This window comes from Lepidochelys kempii, chromosome 8 (genome assembly GCF_965140285.1).
Source record: "Lepidochelys kempii isolate rLepKem1 chromosome 8, rLepKem1.hap1, whole genome shotgun sequence".
Classification (NCBI taxonomy): Eukaryota; Metazoa; Chordata; order Testudines; family Cheloniidae; genus Lepidochelys; species Lepidochelys kempii.
In genome coordinates this window covers 24,984,867-25,012,535 of record NC_136387.1, presented here as the reverse complement: position 1 = coordinate 25,012,535, position 27,669 = coordinate 24,984,867, and the positions used below count along the sequence as shown (strand labels likewise).

General features: G+C 38.6%; 1 protein-coding gene across 2 annotated transcripts in view; it reads right to left on the bottom strand.

Moving 5' to 3' along the window:
- Positions 1-1,162: 1,162 nt before the first annotated feature.
- GABRG2 (gamma-aminobutyric acid type A receptor subunit gamma2) overlaps positions 1,163-27,669 on the bottom strand; it is a 100,064-nt gene continuing 73,557 nt past the window's right edge. Inside the window, exons 7-10 of one of the 2 annotated variants that reach the window (XM_073355912.2) lie at positions 11,290-11,442; positions 5,852-6,057; positions 3,768-3,791; positions 1,163-2,262 (exon numbers count right to left, since the gene is read on the bottom strand). In XM_073355912.2, coding sequence (XP_073212013.1) covers positions 1,987-2,262; positions 3,768-3,791; positions 5,852-6,057; positions 11,290-11,442 — 659 coding nt within the window. In that variant the 3' untranslated portion in view covers positions 1,163-1,986. The remainder of the gene's footprint in view (positions 2,263-3,767; positions 3,792-5,851; positions 6,058-11,289; positions 11,443-27,669) is intronic. The other variant, XM_073355913.2, reaches the window with a different exon arrangement.

Genomic DNA, 27,669 nt, shown 5'->3' with positions numbered 1-27,669 from the left:
TGTTCTAATATGCTTTAAGCTACTTTTAACAAAGTAACCACAAGGATACTGGAGAGTGGAGTGCAGCAATTTTATTGAAAAAGTCCACTAGTGTGTGCAGTTCCTTTATTAAAAGGTTGTCAAATACATTGGACAAGGAACAATTGATGATCAAGAATTAGTTATACCTTTCTATACATGTTTATTTCCAAAACTATACAAACAGTGGAAAACTGTCTTTATGTCTCCATATAATCTATTAGTAATTGTGTAATAACATACATATACAGCTCTCATTGCAAATTCCAAACCCATTTTCCTAGAGTTGACATTTTACATCTTTGACAATAAAAAAAAATGTCAGTAATATTTACATGTGCTTAACGTTGCATAATTGAGCATCATACAGGTTCTGAAAACCACTGGCTAAATGAGTTTCAAGATTCACCCAGGTGGGTTAAATAGTTTTTAATACACATAAGCTATGCACATATGATTTATTAGCAAAGACACTCTTCATTTCCTTTTATTGTTTCAAGATTACCTGTAAATTGTGTGCTAGCCGGGGTTAGAATCTGTATTTTTGGAAAGGTACACTCAGAACAAAAAGCAGTACTGACTAATATTGCTGTTCAGAAACATGAATGGGTGGTGAATGATAGGTGTCTACATAGTGCAAAGTATAATGAACCAAAATGAACCTGAAGTTTACTTAGAGAATAAATATTTGTTGTGGTTGCTAAGAATCAAAGCTGTTTCTAATCCTTCTAATTAATTCAAATTGATTGTGTATTATTATTATTATTATTATTTATTTATTAGTGTATTTGTATTACTGTAGCACTTAGGTGCTCTACTCATGGGCCAGGACCCCAGTGTGCTAGGTGCTGTTCAAACACACAACAAAAAGATGGTGTCTGCTCCAAGGAGCTTACAATCTATTTCCCTAAAACACCCTCCGTGAGAAGAATAATCAAAGTAGAGGCTCAATATGGGAAAAGATTCATTTAAAACGTATGTATTAAAAGACCACAGATGATCTTGCAATGTATAATAATTGCAAATTCAGCTGAGACATAACAATGTTGTCACTGGAAAATGAGAGCTAAAACAGCAGCAAACACATACAGTTACTTTATATACTAAGTATTATATTGGTCATACAGATTATTCTGTCTACATGTTATTTGTTTCAAACCTTAACGCTTCTCTAACGTCTTACATGAAAGTGTTGTTGTCTGCTTGAATCTTCCATGCATGAGGGAGCGGGGCAATTTTTCCAGGGAAAAAAATTATCCACATTTCAGTTACAATAGCACAGCCAGAGACACAAAATAAAAGACAATAATTTATGGTACCTTTGCTTCATTTATTTTGGTCAAAAGAGATGCATGCACTAGAGACTTTAAGTACTACAAGGTATTGAAATATTTACAGCATTGTACATGTGTTCTTAAAGGGAAGGCATAGTGAAATGTCTATTTTTATTTGAGAGGGAAAGTTACTTTGCTAGCCTACTAACATTTATTTGAAATGAAAGGTGAAAGATGACTCTTCGAAAAAGAAAAGCCCACAGAGGACAAAGATATAGCATATTTATAGTAGATGCTAACAAACTGTACAGTACTTTACTTTGAAATTCTAGCCTCAGTCACTCATGATTGAAATGACAATATCCAATCATTAATTAAAGTTGGCATGTTTCCCTCCCCTTTCCCCAATAATGCTCTATTTGTTTCTATTCCAGCTGGTAGAGCTGCATGTTACCTGCTTTATTTTTTGTTTCAAATCACTTCAACATATTGAATGGAATTGTTTAAATCACAATAATTATATGATAGTTTTAGACGAACAATATGATATGATTGATATTTACTGGGTTATGGCACTAGAGAATTCAGACCACTATAAAGCATGTCATAAATACTTTAAGTGGACTTCAAAAGGAAACCATCTCTCTAAGAAATTCAGTGAGTAAGGCTCATATCACCTATTCCCTTTCTGATTTTAAAGGTAAAGGTAGGATACCCAGTACACCAGGTTAAACAAACAGAAGGCAGTTGGAAAGAAGATGCGGGCATAGGAGTCCATTTTGGCAACACGGATGTGTATTCTTCCATGCCGCCACGCCCCTGTTCTGCAATCCTCAAAGCAGCAGAAAAAGCTTGCACAGTCCTTGCCATCAAGACACTCATACCCATACTCTTCATCCCTTTCTTGGAGGTGTGTGGCATTGTTCATTTGAATAGTAGCTGATCTTGGTCGGATATCAATTGTAGGTGCCTGTGATGAATGAGGGACAAAATATGGGAGCAGGAAGAAAGAGATTGTTACAATCTTCATAACAAAACTTGATTTAGACTAATGGTCAGTCTATGCAAAGGATGGTTCTACTTAGGGGTAAATAGGGACCTGCTAAAGAATAAGGAGCTCTGATAGTAAATCCTTATTTTTAAACTATTCAAAGAACATTTTCATATATATATAGCTTAAATTCTGAGATAAGCAATGCAGATTAACATTACATATTAATAAATATGAGTAGGTAGGTTTATGCCAAATAAATTAAAATTTAGAGGGTAAAGGAAACATTCAGGAATGCAAGTTAATGGCAATTTGGATTGCTTTTGCCTTTTATATAGTATTTGCATGATATATGAAGACAATTATTGATGTTGCACATGAAAGGAATTGCGGTAGTCAACTGGAAATGCAGGATTTTCTTTAATAAAAGTGTGTCCATGCTTCAGCATTGGCAAATAACTGTAATTTGCTGAAAAGAGCGAAGAGAATGTAAACTGGTTGATCTGAATCAAGGGGTTTGAACAGTCTATGTAACAGTCTCCAGTAGTTTGCTTTTATTAATCCATACAGCTCGGCATCTACCATTGTTCACCATCTGGAAGCCTCTACATGTCCAACACTGTATACAGTAGCTGTACATGTATGTGCATTTGCTATAAGTTGAATTAATTAGGCATTTTCAACTATCTTGAGCAATTGGTGAACATAGCATTGCATAATGCATGCCACCCAAACTTTTGGCTGACACCTGGCCAATTTTTTTTATGATTCTGGAATATTATGACCTGTCAGTTTCTACAGAATATGTCAATTCTATTCGCTTCAGCATAAATATCCTTCTTTTTTTCCCCCCTCGAACTCAATCTCTGCATTTCTGAATGAAGATCAGAGTCAGATGTAGTATACAGCTATCTATATTTGCCATTTTGGATAACAACAGCATGTGGATCCAGTGACAGTATTAGAAAATGTATGCATTTAAAACCCTTTCAAAACTCTGACATTAGACATAAGAACACCATACAGGTAATTAATGATGACAGTGAATTTTGAATAGCTCATCATTAGAAGAGATTTTGGTTTAGTTTATTTAAATTAGACCACAAAGTTTAAAGGGGGTCAGAGTTGAGTTCTAAAAGGGTACATTACTGGTGCTTAGTGTGGCTGGTGGTATTGGATCCATGGGTAATTGATAAAGAGAGAAATACAGATGCTTTAAACACATTAGGCTCTCTTAACTCATGCGATCCAAAAATGTTGGGCTCTCTTGAACTTCAAGTTCAAAACCGTGAGTGAGTCAGGGTTCGGGCTGCTGAATCAACTCTACAAATTTGTTTAGAAATCTGTAGCCATTCTACTTATTTAGGATATTGTCCTGAGTAGAATGCTTAAATGTCTAATTAAAAAGAAATAATCTCATTTAAGCTCTAATAGTTAAATTCAGCAGTCGCATGCAGTAAATTTCCATTCCAAAAACTTTATACCTTGAAGGAAAACATCCGAAGAAGCTTTTGTTTTGCAGACAGAAAAGAGAATCAGAATTTTTAAAAGAAAGAAAGAAAGAAGAGGAAGAAAGAGAAAAAATAATATAAATTAAAGATACTTTTTAAAAATATAGCAGGTAAAAAAAGAAGTAAATTATAAATAGGAAAGGGGGACAGCCTTTTAAATAAGAAACTCTGTTATACTATGGACAAGAAAATATTTCTCTCATCTCAGTGACATGTAATTAAAGTGGACAAAGCCATAAATAGGGAACCTGGTTTCAATCTTTTCATTGTTCAGGGGAATTAAGAGCTGTCATTTCGGTCATTCCATTTTAAAATTAAGGGCTATCTGCAAAGTTTGAATTTACATTCAGGGCCAAAGTCTCTGCTACTGGAAATTGGCCCTTCAACTCACCACCCTAATGTTCAGGGTTTCTTTGAGCCTTGATTTAGAATCAGGCCCATCCCTACTTCTGATTTGAGGAAAGAAAACATAATCTTCTGTTGGACTGAAGACAACAGTTGTAAATGTCCCCAAGTGCCCACAAACCTTACTGTTTACATGACTTCTGTTTGGTTATTTATCCAGGACAAACAAATTCATGTTTTGTTTTGTTCTTTTTGGTAAATCAGCAGATCAGTGACAAGCTTTTAATTAATGTAACAAAGTTATTTACAATAAGATAAAACTTGCATTACAATGACAAAAATGTTAATCTTTATTTGCTCTCCTGTTTATTTGCTCTCCTATGCATAAGTGCCTAAAGGATTTAGAGTAGCAGCCGTGTTATTCTGTATCCGCAAAAAGAACAGGAGTATTTGTGTCACCTTAGAGACTAGCAAATTTATTTGAGCATAAGCTTTCGTGAGCTACAGCTCCGATGAAGTGAGCTGTAGCTCACGAAAGCTTATGCTCAAACAAATTTGTTAGTCTCTAAGGTGCCACAAGTACTCTTTTTCTTTTTTCTAAAGGATTTAGGTGCTCAAGTCCAATTGATTTAGGTACATTTGAAAATTTCTATTGGTTTACTCCACGTACCATGAGTGTGTGTAGAGGGAATGCAGAAGAGAAACTTCAAATGCATTTTCTTTCTTTTTGTATTTTGTCTCTTTTGGTTCCCTCCCTCCCACACATACTTAGATTCTGTTGCTCTAGAAGAACAGAGTTTTGCTTCAGCATGGAAGGGTAAGGTACCAACCTCACTGAAACCAAATAGTCTGCAAATACTGCACTGACAACAGGGGATTTCCAGTGGCCTTCACCGCAGCTGTTATAAAGGCTGTTATCATATACTTGTTACTGCTAGCAGGTAAGGCTATACGTGTTAATAGAATCACATTCTGAGGTAAGAAATAAAAAAGGGATTCAGGAGAGAGAGTACAGTAAGGAAAATAAAACAAGGAAAGAATAGAAAGGAAAGAGAGACAGCAATTTGCAAAAAATACATTTTGTGCTTTGAAAATAAAAATTAAACACTCAAGTGCTCTGTATGCTTTACATTGCCTTTGTCATTCCCCATGAAGTAATGGTACATAAACAGGTATTTTTCCCTACATAAATGAATCTAATGGAGAAAATTCCCATTGTGACCAAGAAGTTTTGATAATCATGCAACAAGATAGGGACAGCAATAAAAAACAGAATAGCTTAATTTTTAAATCTGCCTTGTGCAGTAAAGAAAAGATAACCATTTCAGCATACAAATAGGAAGTCACTGTATAAGGTCACAAGATACTGGCAGAGCTAAGACAGAGAAATTGATACTCATATCAGTGACTCTATTTACCATAACATGAAGGCATGGTTTTGGTAATAGTTGTAACTTACAGAACACTTTGGTTAGATGGAGCCTGCCACTAAGAAATCAATCTCTAGGCTCCCAGACAACTGTAATATATCAACTATTCATTCCCCATGGTTGACTGAGTTTGTATTCCCATTTACGTCTATGAACGGTTTACAGCTATAGCACAGTATAACAAAAAGACAAACACAAAGTAGGATTTAAATGCTCTCTCAGAAAACATAACTGAGATTTATATAGGGAAGTTTTCAGTCTTGACAGTAAAACAATACATACTGGGTTTTTCTTCTTTTTGTCTTTATCCTTGCTTGGTTTTCTGTTGCTGACAAAGTAGTGCAGGGTCCCATACTCCACCAGTGCAGAAAAAACAAAAATAAAACAAACCGACACAAAAAGATCCATTGCTGTCACATAAGAGACCTTGGGAAGAGATTTACGAGCAATTGTACTGAGGGTGGTCATTGTCAGAACAGTTGTAATACCTGGTAAGGAGACAGAATTGAACCAAAAAAATGTTACTACTTAAGGTGACAAAGTAATTCTGTCACTTGCCACATGCTGACTGGCTTTGAAGGATGCCCTGGAGTCCTGGCATATAGTGAGAGTGTTAAAAAGGTTTCAGAGTAACAGCCGTGTTAGTCTGTATTCGCAAAAAGAAAAGGAGTACTTGTGGCACCTTAGAGACTAACCAATTTATTTGAGCATGAGCTTTCGTGAGCTACAGCTCACTTCATCGGATGCATGCCGTGGAAACTGCAGCAGACTTTATATACACACAGAGAATATGAAACAATACCACTAACCAATTTATTTGAGCATGAGCTTTCGTGAGCTACAGCTCACTTCATCGGATGCATACCGTGGAAACTGCAGCAGACTTTATATACACACAGAGAATATGAAACAATAAATTTATTTGAGCATGAGCTTTCGTGAGCTACAGCTCACTTCATCGGATGCATACCGTGGAAACTGCAGCAGACTTTATATACACACAGAGAATATGAAACACAGCTCACTTCATCGGATGCATACCGTGGAAACTGCAGCAGACTTTATATACACACAGAGAATATGAAACAATACTATGTTTCATATTCTCTGTGTGTATATAAAGTCTGCTGCAGTTTCCACGGTATGCATCCGATGAAGTGAGCTGTAGCTCACGAAAGCTCATGCTCAAATAAATTGGTTAGTCTCTAAGGTGCCACAAGTACTCCTTTTCTTTTTAGTGTTAAAAAGCAGCGTGCTAAGCAGGAGGGACTTGTGTATTCAGTGAGAGACTCCAGGCAGTCACAGGAAATACGAATTACAATGCATTGTTTCCTACAAAGGGACTCCCATGCTGTAGCACCTGAAGAATATTAGGAAAAAATATAACTTTTTAGCAGAGGTAGCCAAACTCAACTGGGGGAAAAAAAGATCATCCTCAACAACTTTGTCCATCCTTAGAACTGAACTTTTTGAAGGTTCTTTATGTTGAAATAAGTTTCCTTCATTTTCAGTTTCTGGGCAGTGCTGAAATACCCAAAGAAAAGTATTAGAAGCTATTACAAGAAGTGGAAATGCCTAAAATTTCTCAAGAAAGTATTATGAAAAAAAAAGTGGAAAAAAAGGGGGGCTAGAATCTTAAATGTCAACAAAAAGCCAAGACCTCTATTTAAGATGAATATCTTATATGAATGAGTTTGATGTTCATTAAATGAGGGATTAAGGATGCAATCCAAAACTCCCACTCTTCTCATTGGGGTTTGCATCTGTTCTTCATAGCAATGACCAACTGACCACAATCAAATATGTGGGGAAACTTGCACCTCACTATCCACTGTAATTCTGACAATTCACCTTAATTGTAACTAATCCACCATCTGTGGGACTATTTTATAATTTTAAAGTTTTTGATGCAAAATCAGGATTTCTATAGGGCCTAATTCAGAGCCACTGAAATCAGTGCACAGACTCCCATATGCTATGATGGGTTTTGGATCAGGTTCATAAAGACTTAACAGAAAAACAAACCCCACAATTTAATCCCCATTTGTGCTTTTATGGATTGAAAATAAAAAAAAAATAGGAGAGATAAGGGAAATTACCATTTTCCCCAATTACAAAACCTCGAATTATAATAAATAATTATCAGCTTGAGCCTTCACACCTGCCTACATTCTTATATTTTGAGTTTACATTATGAATACCTATATATTTTGAGTACAGAAAACTGCTCATCCACACACAAGAATTGAAAGCCAACACTGATCACCAAATAGAGACCGAACTTGTATGTATGTGAAGTGACTTCTTCTGTATAATGTTGAAGGTGAACATCAATGATGGTTTCCCACGGTTGAAACCCACATACAAAATGACAGAATCTCTGCTGATCTTTGTATGACATTAAGAACCTCTGTGTTCACACCCTGAACCTCTGTGTTCACACGATTGAAATAATCTTTGTACAAAATATGTCTTGTGAGGTATCATTAAAAAACTAACAACACACCGATCATTAATGTTCTTCTGTGATGTATGTATGCAGTGGGGTATTAAGAGTTCTGGATGTATGTATGCTAGAATTATGACTAAAGTGTGTAATCCTGGAAGGTCAGGGGGAGTTGTTAAACAGATCTATGTCCCATTGTTAATAATTTTTTTTGTTTTGTAAAAACAAAACAAAACATAACTCTGTGCTGTGTTTAATTGGAAGGGTGTACTTATTCCAGGTAAATTAATAAATTGTGATGTGCTTTTGGGTCTTTAGAGGAAAGAAATGAACCCTATTATTTCTCTAAACTGTCCCAGAGGATGCTGGACATTTCAGAAAACACAGTTCTGTGAACATTTAGGACTGGGAGTGTGTTGGGGTCACCTTTCTGGTTGTAACCAAAGTGGGTGGAAGCCAGATTGGGGCTGTAGACAGGCTGCTGTAGTCAGAGCTGCTGAACCAGGCCTGTCTAGCATATGGACACTCAGGATGTGATCTGCATGTTTGTAGGTTGGCTAAGCAAATCCCAAGCTGGGAGCTCCAGCAGCAAAGCATTGTAAAGCACCCAGGGTTGCAGGGCAAGTGGTGATACAATCCCTCACTGGTCTGGATTGTCCCACTCCCACCCTTGAACCCCATCACACCCTTTGGTAGGGAATGACTGGCACAAAGCCAAGATCCAGCACATTTGCAACAGGGAGTTTCCTTTTAACAGGGGAATTCTCTGCTGCCCATTCATGGTCAATTTCTGGTCCCTTTAAGCCTCCTGAATAGTGTAAACAGGCCAGTTCTCAATAGAGAATCTGATCCATGTTGTACATCTCAAAAATAATTGAATTCATTTACTGATTGTGCACACATACAACATTATTTTAAAACCTTCTGTCCTGCAAATCCTTGATAATCCAGTTCTGAGTCTCCATTGGAAAGAACTTTACAGTCGTGTTTGGCTAACCTGTATTGTGTTTTTGTGCAGAACTGAAAATTAGGTTGGCAAATCTAAATTCATTTTCACTTATCAGGACTCAAATCCAGGTCTCTGAAAGTGAAAAGTAGGTGGCCACAATTTTATCATCTAACCACATAATTTTACCTTGCATTTTTAGTGCCATCAACTGCTTCTTAGAAACAAGTTATATTTATCCATCTCTTAGCTTATTAATAGGCCAATTCATGTAGAAATTGCTAATTGTAACTAATTGCATGAGAGACTTTTGGGACAACATATGATAAGAACTCTGATGACAACTTAAAATTCATTTGATTTATAGTTGAGAGGACTCTGTTCCTGTGAAGTTTCCCTCTTACTTTTGCCAGACCCAAAGGTTTGGAGATTCTTAGAAGGCTGGTCTGAATTTTTGGGGGGTTTACTTGAAAGAAACCCAAACTTGGGGCTTTAGAAGTTTGCCCATCACTAATGTAAAATCATGTGATAAAAACTGCCATGAAATATTCCAGGTACATTTCAGAAATGCACATATTCACATGCCTGCCTTCAAAGGTGATATGTCTCATTCTGTAGGTGAAATAAACCCCAGGGATGAAGTTCATCCCTGAGGGAAACTTACAAAGCATAGACAGGCTGCTGGAAGTACACCGAACCCTGCTGAAATCAATGGAGCAGGCTGGCTGTGCATTGTAAATTGCAGGATCACAGCCTTAAAGTCTAATTTAAGACCTTAAAATAGGTCTTATATGATGTATAGGCCTTGTGTGTGCGTTCTGCTGAGGGCTGTCTGAACATGGGTGATGTTCAGAGACAATAACATTGACAACAGCTGAATATTTTTTGTGGGAGCAGGGGGGCCAGGAGAAGTCACATAAGCAAACAGCCAGGTATTAAAACACATAATCATACAGAAGTAAGTATGGAATTAAAATATAAACAACTGAGATACCAAAACATGGTGAACAATAACTCTTTAGATACAGACAAAAACAAACCTTATAACTAACATCAACTTCTTAATACAGGTAAAAGAACAGCTGATTTTTGGTGCTTTTGAGACATACATATGATATTTGGTAAAAAGAAAGAATGTCCAGATAGCAAGATAATAAAAATAGGTTTATCCTTTAGGGCAATAAATTTCTCTCATGCATGTATGGCCTTTACTGAACCAGATGTTCATACAAGGAAACTGGGGGTTAGGCTATTGTGCAGTTATCAAAAGAAAAAGGATGGAATCCATTTTTCTAGAGGGAACGTCACATCTTTTTGCAATAATCTATTGTTTCTGCTACCATTTTATTAAGCAGGGAAAGGAGGGTAAATATCCATTTTCTTCATGAATACACATGCACTACAATGGCCAGTACAGATGTGACAGGGGAGATCTCGCAGCACCCTGATGAGACACCTAAGCAGAGAAAGCTCAGGTCTTCACACATGATACATACACCTCTGCCATGCATGTACCTTTGTTCACCTTTGTTCATGGTATTACATGGATAACTGGCCAGATTAACTCTTCCTTGGCATTGACTATATTGACAGCATTGGATGTTTTTGTGTAAAAGCCAAGCTGCTCAAATATCAGAAAAATGTTCCCCAACATTGTTATGGCAAAAAAAGGATGAATTTTCAACTAGCTCTTCAAAATATGCAAGATCTTGAGTATAAAATGGAATCCAGGTGCTCTTGAAACTCACTGCTGTGCAGGCTTCCACTGCAATTATTTGAAGTATGCAGTCCCTTTGCAGGACCCAATATAGTAAAAGGGGAAAGGGGAAGAGATGCAAATGTTGCTTGACTCACATTATATCTTGACAAGAGACATACATTCCAGTTGCCATCTAAGGCCTGGTCTACACTGGGGAGGGGGGAAATTGATCTAAGTTACGCAACTTCAGCTACATGAATAACATAGCTGAAGTCGACGTACTTCGATCTACTCACTGCGGTGTCTTCACTGTGGTGAGTCGACTGCTGATGCTCTCCCATCGACTCCGCCTGTGCCTCTCGCGCCAGTGGAGTACCAGAGTTGACAGGAGAGCACTCGGCGGTCGATTTATCGTGTCTAGACTAGACGCGATAAATCAACCCCTGCTGGATCGATCGCTGCCCGCAAATCCAGCGGGTAGTATAGACAAGCCCTAAGTGACAAATGCAATTCTTTCACATGTGATGCACAGAGAACTATACTAGACTTGCAGCCAGATGCTCCCCTATACTGGAGCTCTGCTAGATACATAAATCATATCATACATGCTGGAAGACACAGCAACTCACCCAGAGATGTTCTGGCTGGAACTGCATCCTTGTTAATCCAGAAGGAGACCCAGGAGAGCACTACAATGAGTGTGCAGGGGATATAGGTCTGAATAGTGAAATAACCCATTCTTCTGCTCAGGTCAAAGTAAACTGACATGACTACGTAGTCCCCTGTAAAACAAAGATATACATAGAATAGCATTTAAAAACCCTTTAGATTTACCATCTGTTACCTAGGTATATACATAGTGAATTGTGTTCAGCATGTTTGGATAGGTGTTCTAGAAACAGGTACACACACACATTCTGTAGAGCTGTGAGTTTGGTTTCCTGCTGTTCTTTATTAACTGAACCCTGTTCGCTTTTGGGGTATGGAAGGAAACATCCCCCATGACCCCACGTGTATGATGAACTCCAACCTTCAAGAGGAACAACTATCTACACAGTACAAGGTGCTCCCTCCCCTACCATTTTATTCCCCTCAACCTACTCTCCTTTCAGCTGGATTTATAGACCAATCTGCAAATCCCTAGCATAGTGCTTCATGTATCCTAGCACCTGTCTCACTAGTGGTCCAGCATGTCTCCAATCACTGTATTCCAATGAGCCAAGTGTTTGTGCTCTCAATTGTGTTTTAGAGTGCTTTTCACACCTATACTAGTGCAAAAAATTTGGCGGAAGAAGATGGCCCGGGGCCCAACAAAGGCTCCATTCCAATTTGTGGAATCTATGTAAAGAGAAGCCCAGGACTAGAATAGCAGGGAGGATTGTTAATCTATATTGAGGTACATTTGCAGAGCTGTAGGAGGGTAGGTCAACCAAAACTTACTCTTGCTCAAGTGAGCATAGTTTGTTGTTCATTTTGAATACTAAATTTACAAACATATTAAAATTAAAAACCTGTTCTTAATCTTCACTAGAATAATCCCTAATAAACTCTAAACATGAAAGAGTTTAGAGGTAACCTTTCCAGGAGCAGTGTTTTTTGCAATAGAAATGTCACCATCCTAGTCATTCCTCACTGCCCATACTAACCAGATTGACTATAACTGTTATTATAGACTTTATCAACTAAAGCAACAGAAACCTCCTTACTACCATTAGAATACTCACAGACTAATATAATATATATCTGGTATATACTGACGAGTCATGGCTAAATGCTAAGGATCTGTTTTATTACTTTGCCCTAATTCTCGTATCATTTCATGGACAGGCTAAAGTTAAATATTTAAAACACACATGGTTAAAGAGAGCTATACAATCAAAACCCATACAAATGTAATATTAATTATTCTTATCTCCTGTGAGTCTAATGGCCACTTTGTGAAAGGTGGTTATTTTTGTCAATTTGAATTTTAAAATGAGGCTAAAATCAGAAGAGGAATGAGAGGTAAAACAAAGACCAAAAAGTCTGACAAGGAACATAAACACAACACGGGTTCATGATAGAACTAACGGAAAACCAGTTTTCCATGTGCCTAGATAACGCATCAGAATATTAGAGTCCAAAGATACATATCCAAGGATATACATAGATCATAGATCCTATGAATGTTGAAAATTGTATTTATATTATATAAAAGTACAGCAGTCCACCGCATGGTTTCTTGTTTCTTTCTTTGAAATTGCTGGTCTTGAGCCAGTATGTTGGAATGGATGGACTGGTATGTCACTAATTATTAACCCCACATTTTATCCTAGTTTAGGATTGATCTCTTTTGGCCCAGAGCTCCAGAAGCTGCAGCATTCTCAGCTCCAAGCACTTTTTACTCTTAAGAATAGGAAATGGCATGGCTAACTCATGCAAACACCTTTTTTTTGTAGACCTTCTAGGACAAAATCTAGACCTCAAAATCCATCCTGACAAGATGGGCACATTAACTTCACCTACCCAGGTAGCAGAACTGCTGTGAAGTCCCTGTGCAAAGCATATTCAATAGGACTTTATGCAACATGCCCCCGACTCCCTCCCCTTACCCCAACTTACTGGGTGCGGGAGGGAGGAATGACAGGAGAATATACGGTTACCTATATTTCCCCAGATTGCCCAGGTCCTACGCTGTGTGGTGAGAACCCCCCTATACAGCCATCCACATCCAGTCTTCTATTGTGGTACTACTATCTGGGAGCTAGAAGGATAGGGCTTTGTTTGCTCCTTAAGGCAAATATCAATTATTACTTTATTATTATTTTATAATAGTGCATTTAATGGACACATTTTCTTATTTCTTTAATAAAAAAAAATAAAATTATGTCATCCCTCCATCCTCCTCTCCCACCCCCACAAAAAGTATATAAGGAAACTCAAGAAGTTAATAAACTAGTATAAGTCTTAACCCACTGAGCACCATTCAAACATCACTCTGATGTCAACAGCTCCTTTCCATGAACAATTTATTTCTAGGGAAACGTGAGTTCACCTTCATCTGGCACTTGCTATACACACTGGGGACTCTCCAGGGGCTAATGTTTTGTATTTAATTTATCAAGAGTTTTTGGTGCTTTTTCTGCTGCTGGATTCCTGAACTGGAAATGTTGGTAAATGACACATTTCAGTCAACATGTTCCCTTGAATCAGACACTGATCTAAGTTTTTAGATTTTGTTCTCCCTTCACAAACAGCTTTTTCTCTTTCCTGCACTAAGGATCTTGATTAGGGTCCCTGAATGCATCAGCTTGTGGCAACATCTGCATAGTTCCCAGGTCTCACTGCCAAATTCTGGGTGAGGTTGGGGGAAAAAAATCCTTAAGGGCCGAAGCAGCTGCACTCATAAAAGTAAAATGTGAGCTAAAGTCAATGAGAATTCTACCTGAAGAAGGGCTGCCAGACTACAGCTCCAAAGGTAAAGAGTGTTTATATCCATGCAGCTGCTTTGAGGTGTTTGTGGGGAGTTGATGATGAAGGACTTTCTACCACCCAGGGCACTAGCTTGGCATTCAGGAAAGCTGGGTTCAATTTCCAGCTCAGTTACAGATTTCTTGTAGAAAATGCTGGCCCTGTTGAAGTCAAGATTTTCCATTGGCTTCAATAGGGCCAGGATTCCACCCCATTAAGTGAAACCCATTTATTCTAATCTATCTTGCCTCTGTTGTCTATTTGTAAAATGAGGATAATACTTCTCTACTTCACAGTGGTGCTATGAGGATGAAATCCATTAATGATCACACACTACAGTGGGTGGTGATGGTTTACATAAGTAGCTAGTTAGGGAGACCCTCTGCTGTATATTTATATAGGACCAAGCTTTGTGACATATAGACAACAAAGTGTTCTTTACACTGTAAAGATATTAGTAGTATCAAGGATCACTTTTTAATAGCAGCCACTGTGAGCCCACACTGCTAAAGCCCTCGGTTTGAGATGACAGGCTTGATTCTCCTCTCATACCATTTTCACACTAATATATCACTCTATTGACTGCTCTGGAGTTATTCTTTATTTCCACATGTGTAAAAGTGTGAGAGGAGGACAATGCAAGGTATCTTCGCAACAAAAAATAACGTCAACACTTCATCCAAAGTGCCACCTGACTCCCAGCCCAGTATTCTACTCCATATATAATTCCGTAAATTAAATATATATTTGCCTATTTTATCTTGAACAAGGAGTGAAATTGTACATACTGATAAAGAGAGCCCAAACTGTGCAAACATATACATTGCAACTAAAATATTTCTCAGTGAAAACTCTGGGATAATTGGTCCCATAGCATGAAAAAGAAAATAACTGTTCACTTCAAGAATGTTCACTTCAACTGTCCACTTATATTTATAAGCAGCTTCTTGAGTGATATTTATTGGTAGTTGTTAAAAGCCAGGATGCAGTCATTTGGGATATTGCTAACACAATCATATTTGCACCCACGTATGAACACTCGACAACATATCTTATAAACATACCAAATGCTAATTCACTTCAATTATTTTAATAAGTAGCTCTCATATTTTGGTCAATAAAATTATGCTTGCCTTTTGTTCAACCCTAGATCCAAAGTGCAGACTAATTACATACCTGTGCTGAAAGTGTAGTCAGAGGTAACAATAAAATATTCTTTTTATGCAGCTTCTTTCAGAGTACCATATTATTGTGACACTAGAAGGGCCATTAATTAGCCTTCATCACTGTTAGCTATACACTGTATCCCCATTTCAGAAGAAATTCTTCAAATGCTACCTGCAAACTCCTCTTTCACAATTGTCTCATTTTCCATCCAGCGTATGTTTGGCTTTATTTTTAGATTTCTAAAATACACCTGGAAGATTCTGTCTGAGCACAGGTGTATGATATGAAAAATAATTGCGCAACTTGCAGATATTCCAGCTATCCAGATTTCTAATGTTTCTCTCCCCACACTCCTTTTATTTGAAACTGAAACCAAAGGAAAAAATAAACATGATTTAAACATTTTAAATGTATGTTTGTTATGGAAACATGGAGACATAGTTAGGAATAACATTTTATTTCAAATTAATAGGAACAAAAAATGAATGATTTAGAATGTGTGGAGAATCCGGTTTTTTTCAATTAGTATGGGCTATAAATGCTAAAAGTTAATCACTAGGAAATATTTCTGCAAGAATACATGTTTTTGACCACAGGAGGGCACTGTCACCTCAGAAAGGAAACAGGCAAAGACCATAAATCTGTCAATGGAAAACGGAATCTTAAAGTTATCAGTGACTACTCCTTAAAATGATTTGCATAAACACAGCAATGGTATGACACATTCTGTAAGTATATTGACATGGATGCTACTCCAAAAGAATGTACTACAGCTCTAAGACAGCCCAAATCCTATGTGATAGAAATGTTACTAAAGTAATGATGCTCAAATAAATTTGTTAGTCTCTAAGGTGCCACAAGTACTCCGTTTCTTTTTGCCAATACAGACTAACATGGCTGCTACTCTGAAACCTATCATAATATCGGTAATTGAATATAAACTCCATGTAAATTGTAAATGGGAATATTGTCCTGTGGTGGCAGACCTTACCTTCATTTTCCCCATAAATAACTAAGTTAATGGGCAATAGGTCCATCAATAGTTATTCGCCAAGATGAGCAGGGACATAATCCCATACTCCAGTTGTCCCTAAACTTCCAACTGCCAGAAGCAGGGAACTGATCACTCAAAATTGCCCTGTTCTGTTCATTCTCTCTGAAGCATCTGGCATTGGCCACTGTCAGAAGACAGGATTATGGGCTAGATGGACAATTGATCTGACCCAGTATGGCCATTCTTATGATCTTAATAGATACATTTTTGATCTGTCTCTTTTATTGTTACCACTACCAAAAAAGTCTACCTCCAGCATACAAAGATTCCATTTCATACAGGGTTTAAAGAATTAACTGATTAGGCAAAATACTAGGGTTTAATGGAAAAGGCATATTTTGTTATTTTTAGGATATATTATATGAAAATACCATCACTATCTGAAGGGTTGGCTTTCACGAATATAGCCTTTTCAGTTAGAAGTGATAGTTATACTCCCTTAATCAAAGCAATCCTGGACGTCACTCTGAATAAAACTTTTAGCCAAGGTAAAGAAAAAAGTGTTAAGTGACTACAAAGTTCCCTTAAGGGTGAGCTTGGAACACAATTTAAAAGGCTGTGAAGCCCCAGTTGTGGAGTCCATTGTGCTAGGTGCTGTACAAACACCAAACAAAAAGAGAGCTCCTGCCCCCAGGAGCTTACAAGGTAAGTAAAAGATGTGCGTAGACTTCAGTAGGTGGAGAAATTAGAGTGTAAACTCTTTGGGACATGGATCCTCCATTTTTCTCAGTGTTGGTGCAGTGCCTTATGTTATCAGACTGGGGTTTTCAAAGGCACTGAAGGGAGTTAGCTGCCCAAATCCCATTGAATTCCAATGCGAGTTGGTGCAAATCTCCCATAGGTTCTTGAAAATCTTATATTAGTGCCATTGTATTGACTGGAAAAGTTTGGTGCCATTGTGATATAAATATTCAATATTATATCTGACAATTATTGGGAAAGATTGTTGAGGGAATGCAAATTCCCCCCTTACTCTATGGAGTCAGTATGCCAGACTGCCACTTCCAACTCATTGGGGAGTAGAAGGATCATCACAGCTGCTACAATTTCCCTTCTCACAGGAGCAGATGGGGTGGGGGTGCAGCCTTGATTCCACCATCCCAACAGACCTTGAAGCATAACTCCACTGGTGCATGGGGGACTGTCTGCTGTGCTAGATGCAGGTTCAGTGCAGTTTGTACCTTCTCTAGAGCACTAAGAAGACTGGGAGGGAAGCTGTGCCTCCTTAAATCATAATATCCACTCTCTCCCAAGCTGTTCCAGGGTCAATGCAACAATGTGCTGCCCCTTGTTACGGGCTAGATTGCAAAGTGCCAGTCTAACCCATTATTACTAATGACATAAATCTGGTAAGATCTGATGCATCTGCCCTGATGTTTCTTCACTTCATCTTTAATTATTACATTTTAAAAAAAAAATTGAAAACCAGAGTCTCTCCTACTTATTTCCCAAGACCTATATATGGTTTTTTTGCAGGAGTTTGCTATATTTATGGGGAAGCTGGTGGGAACTCCATAGTTAAGGTACTACTGAAAAATGCAGTTAAAGAGACATGGTGGTTTTGCAAGAAAAATAAAACAGTTATTTTCCAAACTCACACAATTTACGAAAGGGATGAAGATTTAATATCTGTGAAAAATGTAGACGATTCCACTGAATACGTTAAAGTTTAGAAGCTGTTCAAAATGACCCATATCTGATTTTTATAAGTTTTATAAAGTTCTTAGTTTAATACCTTTGAAGAGGTGAAGTGTCAAATTTACCATGTGAAGAGATATTGATAGTATCTTGTCTAATGCAGCATGGTTTTGTTTGCATTTTTCACCATAACTTTTTTCATTTCTGCCAAAGCATTTGATGGATGGATGGATGGATGGATGGATGGATGGATGGATGGATGGATGGGACAATGAAGCTACAGTGAAGGTGATATATAATGCATTTAACCAGGGCCACTGCCAGGATTTAAAGAGCCCAGGAAAAAGAACCCACCAGCTGTTCCATCTGCACCCCACCACCAAGTGGCAGGCCCTACAGTCAACCTTATAGCCCCATCCTACCCTTACTTTTGTTTCTGTCCCTCACAATAATTTTAATTCTGCCCCTCAGTCAAAAATGACTATTTTACTTACTAGTTCCAGGCTTCACTGTATTTGTTCATTCATTCATTTTTCAACCACATAAGAACTAAACAGCTTAAAAAAGAATTAAAACATTCATCTGCTGAAAAAAAAATAACATTCCCTTTCCTTACAGTTGTACTGCTGCCAAGCTTCAATAAAAGACCAAACAGATTTCTGTTTTTGGAGAACATTAATATCTTGGGGAGTGGAAATCTGCTGCAGCACTGAAGATAGTTGCTTAAAACAAAATAAAATCCCTCAGAACCTCTGAAATCCTACAACCGAATGTTCAGTATTTGGTGTGTCTGTCTGTTATGTAAGGGACAAGGCAACACGTGATTATCATTGATGCTGCATGGCATCTGTACTGAGTGAGTTCCATCCCTGTCCATTTCAAAGCCATGATTATAGTTTGATTATGTAATGAAGTAAAACAACATTAAGGTTTGCAGTATAGTCCATTTATAGAAGATTATCTCTGGGATTCAGCTATCCACAAGCCTGGTTTTCAATTTACATTCCAAAAGATGAATGAATCCTAATTACCTTCTACAACATGAAGAGAGAGATAGGTGGGGGGGGGGTTGTTTTAAAACAAATTCTGTGTGTGTGTGTCTGACAACAAACACATTCTGATCATGGGGAAAAAAACTGGTTTGTGATTGTGTGTGTAATGACAACCCCAGCATATGAAACTACTGCAAAATGAGAAGAATCATATGGCTATCCAAAGAAATGAGATAACTGTACTACTGGCTACCAGTCTGAGAATTCATGGAGTTTGTTCAGTCCTTGGCCGCTCATTTCATCTTGGATTTTGACATCTCATTTCATTTCACAGATGGTGTTCCAATGCCATTTAGTGTCTAATTATAGGAGGGACCACTGTAATGATGCCAGACTGTAGCTAAAATGTCCATCAGTTTCATTAGTGGAACTCTCCCTTCTCCACTTTGAATCTATGGGAACAAAACGCAACCATAAGAATTCACTGTGGCCTGAGAATGTTGGCATGTGTGGGGGTTCTCATTGTGGATTGTGCATGTGTGTGTTTTAAATAGTCCATATTTGAACACTAAAAGTTTGAAGAAATCTTGACGGTGGGTGGCTTTGTATAGTCCAAACTATTTTCAAATGCAATTCTGTGAGTACTTTTTCCTCAATTAATTAAATTAATTAAAATTAATTTATTTTTATTAATTAAATTAAATTAATTAATTAAAAACAAACTAACTCTTTTATTTTGAAAAACAGCAAAGCAACTGAGCTGGCATTAGCAAGCACTTTCCAGCAAAAACAGGAGGATTTTTCATGTGCAGGATTAATGTGCATGTGTGGCAGTGGCATTGATGTAATAGATTGTAACCACTCTAAAAGAATGATTCTGTGTAAATAATCTGCAAATTAAAGAACCTTCTGCTTGCTCTGCCTTCCCCCTTCCCACTAAGCTTCAATGTAGGATGAGAGCTCTGTGTTTCACCTCTGAGCTGTTCAGATTGGTTAGAGTATTTCTTTTCTCGTTAACTTCTGGGACCCACAGCGATAAATTAAATAATGAAGCAAATAGCTTAGCAAATTTAAAACAAATGCACTTGTATATGACTAACATCTGCAGTTACAGCAGCTAGAATAAAAATAATATGGACAGATTTTCAAAACAGCTCAGCATGTAAAGTGTGGAGTTCTTTTGCAAATCTGGCCAGACATGTCACATTGGGTCCTCAGCACTTTTGAAAAACTGGCCCCTATTTAGATGCCTAAATGAAAGCTAAAAGAAAAGGAGTACTTGTGGCACCTTAGAGACTAACCAATTTATTTGAGCATGAGCTTTCGTGAGCTACAGCTCACTTCTCTGTAAACCTGGCCTGAGGGTGGGTGCTAAACACTTGAAAATCTGGCCTTGATTTATTTTTGACATTTGGACCAAAAGAGTTACCACTGTAAGTGTGAACGCTCCAAGAGATAACGCAATTGTGAATGTGCGTAAAGAAGAAATATTCTCCGATGATATAATCTTGCATAGTTAGAAGCTCTGAGGTGGAGTTCCAACCTTGCTGCTGTTACAGGGAGGTGACGTGGCTGGATGGATTATTGTGGTGGTCCTGTATGGATGTTTCAATGTTCATGAATTTATTTACTGTCCTTGGTGGTTTAGATTAGATAATATGCTAGGATTATGGAACTGCATGGGATGGAATTTGTAAAGATGTTATTAATTTTGTCATGATAAAAACATAACTGTTTCTTTGGATAGATGGTGACAAGGAAAGAAATAACCTAAAATTGTGGGTTTTTTAAAAAATTGGTTGGGAGGGTGGTAGATGAAGCCAAATTATTAAGAGATGGTATTATGGGGGAAGTTTTGCATTTATGGATTTCCTAGACAAGAATGTATTTTTAGGAAATATTTGAATGACAAGAGGGAGGGAGTCCACTGCACTAAGGGTATAGAGATTATTCTGAGTATAGCAGGATGCTTCGAAGAAGGCATGGAGGTAGGAGTGGAACAAACAGAGCAGGAGAAGACTTGGTACTTCCACAGAGGAAGGGGTCCAGTTGTGTCTAGTTCTTGCATCTGAGAATGGCAAATGGCAAATGGGGAGGCTTCTTAAACATAAATTTCCCCATGCACGTCCTTCCTCATTCTTGCCCAAAACCTCAGGAGACGGTGCTGTAAAATAAATATAATGCTGATCTCCACAATAGGAGAAATCAAATTCGCTTCTGCTCCAACTAACAAACCACTTGCATCTAGTGTCAGCAAAGCTCCCAAAAACCAGCATTACTGTTGAATGAACAGAATTTTGTGCATGCCATGAGCACAGATGTGACCATTGGTGAGTGATACAGTTCATATAATATTGCCTCGCGGAAAGATTCTGGGATGCAAGGAGGAACATAAGATGCTTTATTGTTTGAGTGCCTGAATTTTTTAAAAAACAACCTCAATTTCATTTATTTTTGGCTTCCTTTAAATATTTTAAAAGATTACATCAGTGTTTCACTGGAATTTTTGTTTTAAACCCCCAGGAAACCAATCTAAGCTACTGAGAAAAGAGTAAAACTCACCCGGGTATGAGATCCTGGAGGGCAAAACATCAAGGAGCAAAAGTATTTCAGATCAAAACCAACTTTCTCCAAAGCTGAGCATGATCAGCTCCTAACTGTCAGGCACTTCAGAGAGCCAGGACAGATCAATGATAAAAGGAGATGAATTTTAGCACAAGTACAAAAACCAAACAAAGCTAGAGAGAGTGAAAAGTGGATTGGTTTCTTGCCGGGGGAGAGGGAGAAATGCAGGACAAATACCGCAAGGAGGCAGTGTGCACTAATGAATAGGGCTCTGGACCAGAGTTCAAGAGTGCTGAGTACTAATCCCATCTCTGCCACTGACCAGCTCCGTGACGTTGAGCAAGTCACTTCATTACTCTGTTCCTTCACTGGCCCCATTGTTACTTCAGAATATAAGCTCTTTGGAGGAATGAATATCTCTATTATCATAGAATCATAGAATCATAGAATATCAGGGTTGGAAGGGACCCCAGAAGGTTATCTAGTCCAACCCCCTGCTCAAAGCAGGACCAATTCCCAGTTAAATCATCCCAGCCAGGGCTTTGTCAAGCCTGACCTTAAAAACCTCTAAGGAAAGAGATTCTACCACCTCCCTAGGTAACGCATTCCAGTGTTTCACCACCCTCTTAGTGAAAAAGTTTTTCCTAATATCCAATCTAAACCTCCCCCACTGCAACTTGAGACCATTACTCCTTGTTCTGTCATCTGCTACCATTGAGAACAGTCTAGAGCCATCCTCTTTGGAACCCCCTTTCAGGTAGTTGAAAGCAGCTATCAAATCACCCCTCATTCTTCTCTTCTGCAGGCTAAACAATCCCAGCTCCCTCAGCCTCTCCTCATAACTCATGTGTTCTAGACCCCTAATCATTTTTGTTGCCAAAAATGTGCTTGTACAGTGCCTGGTAGATTGGGGCCCTAAATTAGATGGTATTTTTCACTGAAAAAAGTTTCAGCTGCAAAATTTTGCCCAGCTCTAGTGAGGAGGAGATTGTTTTCCTGGCTGCCAGGACTAAGGGCAAGGGTGGAGGCTGTCTGTACTTTCTGCATTTGCTTTTGTGTCAGCGTTCTAGGGAAATACTCATTAGTGGTATGTGCTGAAGAATTGTGAAGCACCCACTAGGACATCTTTTAAGTGTGTAGATTAGTCTTCATTAGACATAGAAATAAGCTCCCATGAGGGAAAGAAAGATAACAAATCACAGTCTAAACAGCTTAGAGGCCAGTAGTTTCGTCTGTCAGAACTTTCCTCAGCACAGTTATGTCTAATAACTAAGGTACAGATGCAAGCTCGAATATCAGATGCAACAATCTTTTCCCTGTTCCAGCCAAAACCAGGTATTTTTATTAACCCATGTCTGCATTTTTGTCTATAGAGTCTCACTTGAGCATGCAGAACAAAGGTGTCAGATAAGCATGATAAAGGTGCAGTCACTAAAAAGAAATTGGCCACTGTGATTTTTGCGGATCCTCATCTCCTGGGCATTGCATGTCTTTGTAACAGAAAGACATGGTGGAAGGGTCAGGGAGAAAGGAATGATAATACTTCTACTTCCCTCTCAATGATTTAGTGGTTTTCTGGGTAATATCAGAGACCACAAGACTGAAGGAGTGAGCAAAGCAATCAATAATATAGTGGCCTTCAGAATCATTATGTAAGAACTACAGGGCTTGAACCTGGGAGGTTGTGGGCCACTGACACCTCTGCATCACCTAGGCTTAGGCTAGGCTCCCACAGGTGGACCCTGTGAGGCTGGGCTCAGCAGGAAGTAGCACCTAACAGGACCTTAGTGGCAGCCCCTCACAGCCTACTGATTGGCCAATACCAGTACTTACACCAGGAAGCCATGAAGTAGAGCTGTCTGAGCAACAACACAGACTGCCTGCCTGTCTCTGCTCCAGACCATGCTTGTGATAGATCCTAGGCTTTGGCTTGTCACCCTGGTTTTTCCTCAACTTCACTATTTGACGGCTGCCTGTAACCTGGCACCTAACTCCAATCTATTGATAACCTGATCCTGCCTGCCTCCTGAGGCCTGATCCTTGGTTTGCTCTCTTGCCTGTCTCAGACTGTGACCTCCCAGGACCTGACTGGTCTGACTTCTGCTGTGACCACCCACATCCCAGTTGTGACACATTAAGTGACTTCAGCTATTGGACCCATTGTTAGAAACAAGGAAAATAGCCTAAACTTTCCATATTCTAGCCACATACAAAAGGTTGTCCAATATGTACTAGGGAATGTGGACTTTTTTGAGGTGATCATGTTGTGATTTTTTGACCAAAAATTTTACCCTTAGCAACTGTGAAAGTATATGAAAGTTCATAACATGTCACAATAACCTATGACTTTTTGTCTGCCTGAGAATTAACCTTGGAGAATAGGTCAAGTTATTTTCAATAAATAAATGTTGTGAACAGGTTCAAGAAAGCTAGAGAGAAAAATTGAATTAGTTCAAACAAAAATGGCCTACTGATATAAGTCAAGGACTATGGTGAGAGCATTCTTAGTAAACAAGAAAATGTGGGGATGAAGTTACCTATACCAAGTTTGGCCTTATGGAAATGGATTTACTTGGTGGACAAAATAATGAGGATAAAATATGCCACCCACTTTTAGTCCTTAAAAAGAGACTTTTAAAAATATCTTCTTCTTTCCCCATGTCATACCCCGACCTGACAGCATTGCAACTCACGTTTACTCTTCTCAGCTTCCTTGACTTCAGGTCAGAAGGAGCAGATCAGGCTAAGGGCTTTTCTTTCAAAGAGGAAGGCCAGCTGGCCTTGCTCTTGTTTAAGGACTTTGTTTTCACCTGTGAGTGATGAACGCCATCACATTATCATGACATCTAGTTCTCAACCCATCAGTAGGAATATTTAGTTGCCCGCACCGCAGAGACACATAAGATCCTGTATTGTCCTCCCTTCCCACATTTTATTGTTTTCCACCTTGTTCCATCTTTTCTACTAATCCTATCTCTCATTCCCTTGGCTTTTCATCAAATCCTGAAATCAACTATACTGCATTCATCCAAACCTCCCATGTCTAAAGAAAAAGGATCAAACCAAATGATGTCCTTGACCAGAATGTGAAACAAGATCCAATCAGCAGGTGTCATAGTAAACTTTCCAAAGCAGCCTAATTACTAACTAGCAGCCCAATGTTCCAAAAACATCAGCAAAAGCTGTATCTCACCCATCTTTTTTATCCTGTCTCACCTTTTGTCTGTCTGTTTCTTAAAAACAGGATAAATGAATGCCCTCCACACATCAGGACTGAGACTAAAATGAACATGCTCATTTTCATCAAAGAAAGGTTATTAATGAAAATAGGAAACTTTAATATTTTAATTCCAAAAGGATAAAAACTTTAACTGGGTCCAAATAAAGCATGTGTTGCATAATCACACAACCACAGTTTCAATATAAATGCTGGTTTTAATTTCCTGTTGTTTTTTTTTTCCTGTGTGTTTAATCAATCAACTTTCAACTTGAATGAATGTTTGTGTGCGTTGGCCAAATAACAAAGTAAATCCAAGATCTCTGTAAAAATAAATAAATAAACAAACAAAACATAAAACTATCACTGGTTAATCTTTGATAGTGCAGCCCATGCAGATAGGGCTTGCTTATGTTTATATAGAAATGTGTTGCAATGTAAGTAGACGCAAAAAATCTATTTCCTAAAAATAGGCTTGACAACAGTTAAATGAGGCCTGGTAAAATTAGTGCAGTAAAGTGAGACAGCTCAGAGGCAAGTTAGAGATATGTTAGGATATAACCCCAGGTCATGTTGTAAAAACGTTCTGGTACTAAGTGGTTTTTACAAATGTTTTTGCATTTTTGTAAACATTAACAATTTACCTATCTATGTTAATACAGTTATTGATTAGCCCCAAAACATTATTTCATTTTATCATGCAAGTACAAGTTAAGCAAATGGGCATTACAATATAACCATAGAGTGCACTAACTATTTTATATTAAAGAGTTTTTTAAAAAAAAATTATAATTCATTGAGTCATTCACAGTCCTCCAATAAATTAAATTATCTGTAACTGCCCTGGAGGCTCGACCCTTAAAGAATTCAATTTGGTTTTACTCTTCATTTTTTAAATTACTAATTGGGAACACATACATTGAAAGTTACAATCATAAAGGTGTTTATAAACTCTTTCTCCTCTTGGGCATTTAAGAGCACTATCGATACAACATTTCTGGTGCTGTGACTCTAGGCAATGATAAAGCTGATCTACTTGCCAAGGAAGGTGCACTAAACAGAGTGCCACAGGAATTTACATGATCTGACCAGGCATATCCTGTAAAATTCCAAGTGGGAACATTGACTTGAGGTCAGGGAAAGAAAGCACAAGCTACTCTGATGTCACTGCTTTCACTTCTGCAGGTGGGAGTCTGTTAGACAGAGCTGGTATGACCTTTATCAAAGATGACCCCAGAAAGGATTTGGTCCAGGCCCACCTGAATGATCCAAAGGTATCCATTATGTCCAAGATCCTGTTAAATATCCTATTACAGATAACAATGTGAAACGAAATCCAGTACTGCAAACAATGTAATTTAAAATTCAGACTTGGCATTAAAAAAAACCCCATTGTTTAAAAAAAACAGACAAAATTAATCAGGACGGTGCCTTGGTTCCGGTGGTGTCACTGAGCAGAGAACTTAATGGTGGGTAAAGAGCAACAAGAGAGCTTGTAGGAGCCCCCGTGAGGGATCAATTACTCCAGTGAGCTGTCAAAGACAGCTAAACATGAATGACCTCTGTCCAGCCAGGGGGAAGCAGGGACTGTGCTTCTCATGGGGATCTCCGAGACACAATATCTCTCAGGGCTACTTCTGGGTGGATGCAGCTTATACGTGACTCCTTGCTGAGGGCTGTGTCTAATTTACACCACCTTAAACAACTTTTCAGAATACGTCCTCCTCCAATCCCCTACGAATCTCAGTTAACTCCATGTCTCTCTGCTCACTTCTGTGTTACTGCTGCACTGTGACTCAGTACAGTGCCGCTGCAGCAGTCTGTAGCTGTTTGTGACTATTGGCATGAGTTGATCACACCTGGGCAGTTCACTGTGTCAGTCTATGAGCTCCACTCAGTCAATTATCTTGGTATCTGATTGCAAGGTGTGTGTGCGTGTGTGTGGGCTGGAGTTGGGAGAAGAAGGGGACCATGTTCTTTTTATCTGTTTGTACAGCAATGAGCATTTGTCAATGTTCATGGAATAATATCAGTGCTGGTGTTCTCTGCTCTTACTCTCACTCCCGATATGCAGCCAAGTGCAGTCTGTAGAATATGTACCACTGAATTCCACACTGTGTCCTTCCTACAGTCTAGCCAAAGGCAGTGGTGCAAATAGAAATCGTTTCTTGCTGGTACTGCACTCATGGGATGGACACAAGGAAGGGCACGTGACCTCCCCACGTGACCCTCCATGTGACTCCTCCCTGCCCCGCCTCCAGCTCGGGGCCCCCAAACAGATGCAGTTGTAAAATGATGCTTTAGGCCCCTGCTGCCACCTGTACTTCCAGGTGTCATTGAGTATCCAGCAGCACCCCAAATTGAAAAAGTCTTAAATGAAAGAAGGATAGGAAGGACAATCACCCCACTTTCCCTTAACACACTATCAGTGCCTCCCTTACGTCCAAATTAAGCTTCTTCCAGCTTGCCTGTATCCAAGAATTGCTCTCTATCATGCACTAGGACAGCAAAGAGGCTGCGCCATCTCGGTTTGATGGAAAACAGGCATAGAACTGTGTGCAGTTTGTACATCTTGATAGAACTACAGCCCAAATTGTTTTATTATTTTTCTCAGCATGACATACAGGAGGGGCAAGCAAAATCAGCCTGGCAGAACATGCATGAGAACTGTCTCCGGACAGATAAGCAATTGATCAAAATCACATTCTCTGATCTCTTGGGGCCAAATCCTGTTCCCATTGAGATCAAAAAGAGTTTTGCTATTGAGTTCAATGGGAACAGGCGTTAACATTTGGAAAGGAAAGAACAAAACCACTCAAGTAAGGGCTATGTTGCTTATACCAGAGGTATCAAAGGCTGCTGCCTCATGTGAGAAAGTCATAAGAATCTGATCTTCGTCTATTGCAAGGGAGAAATCAGCAATCAA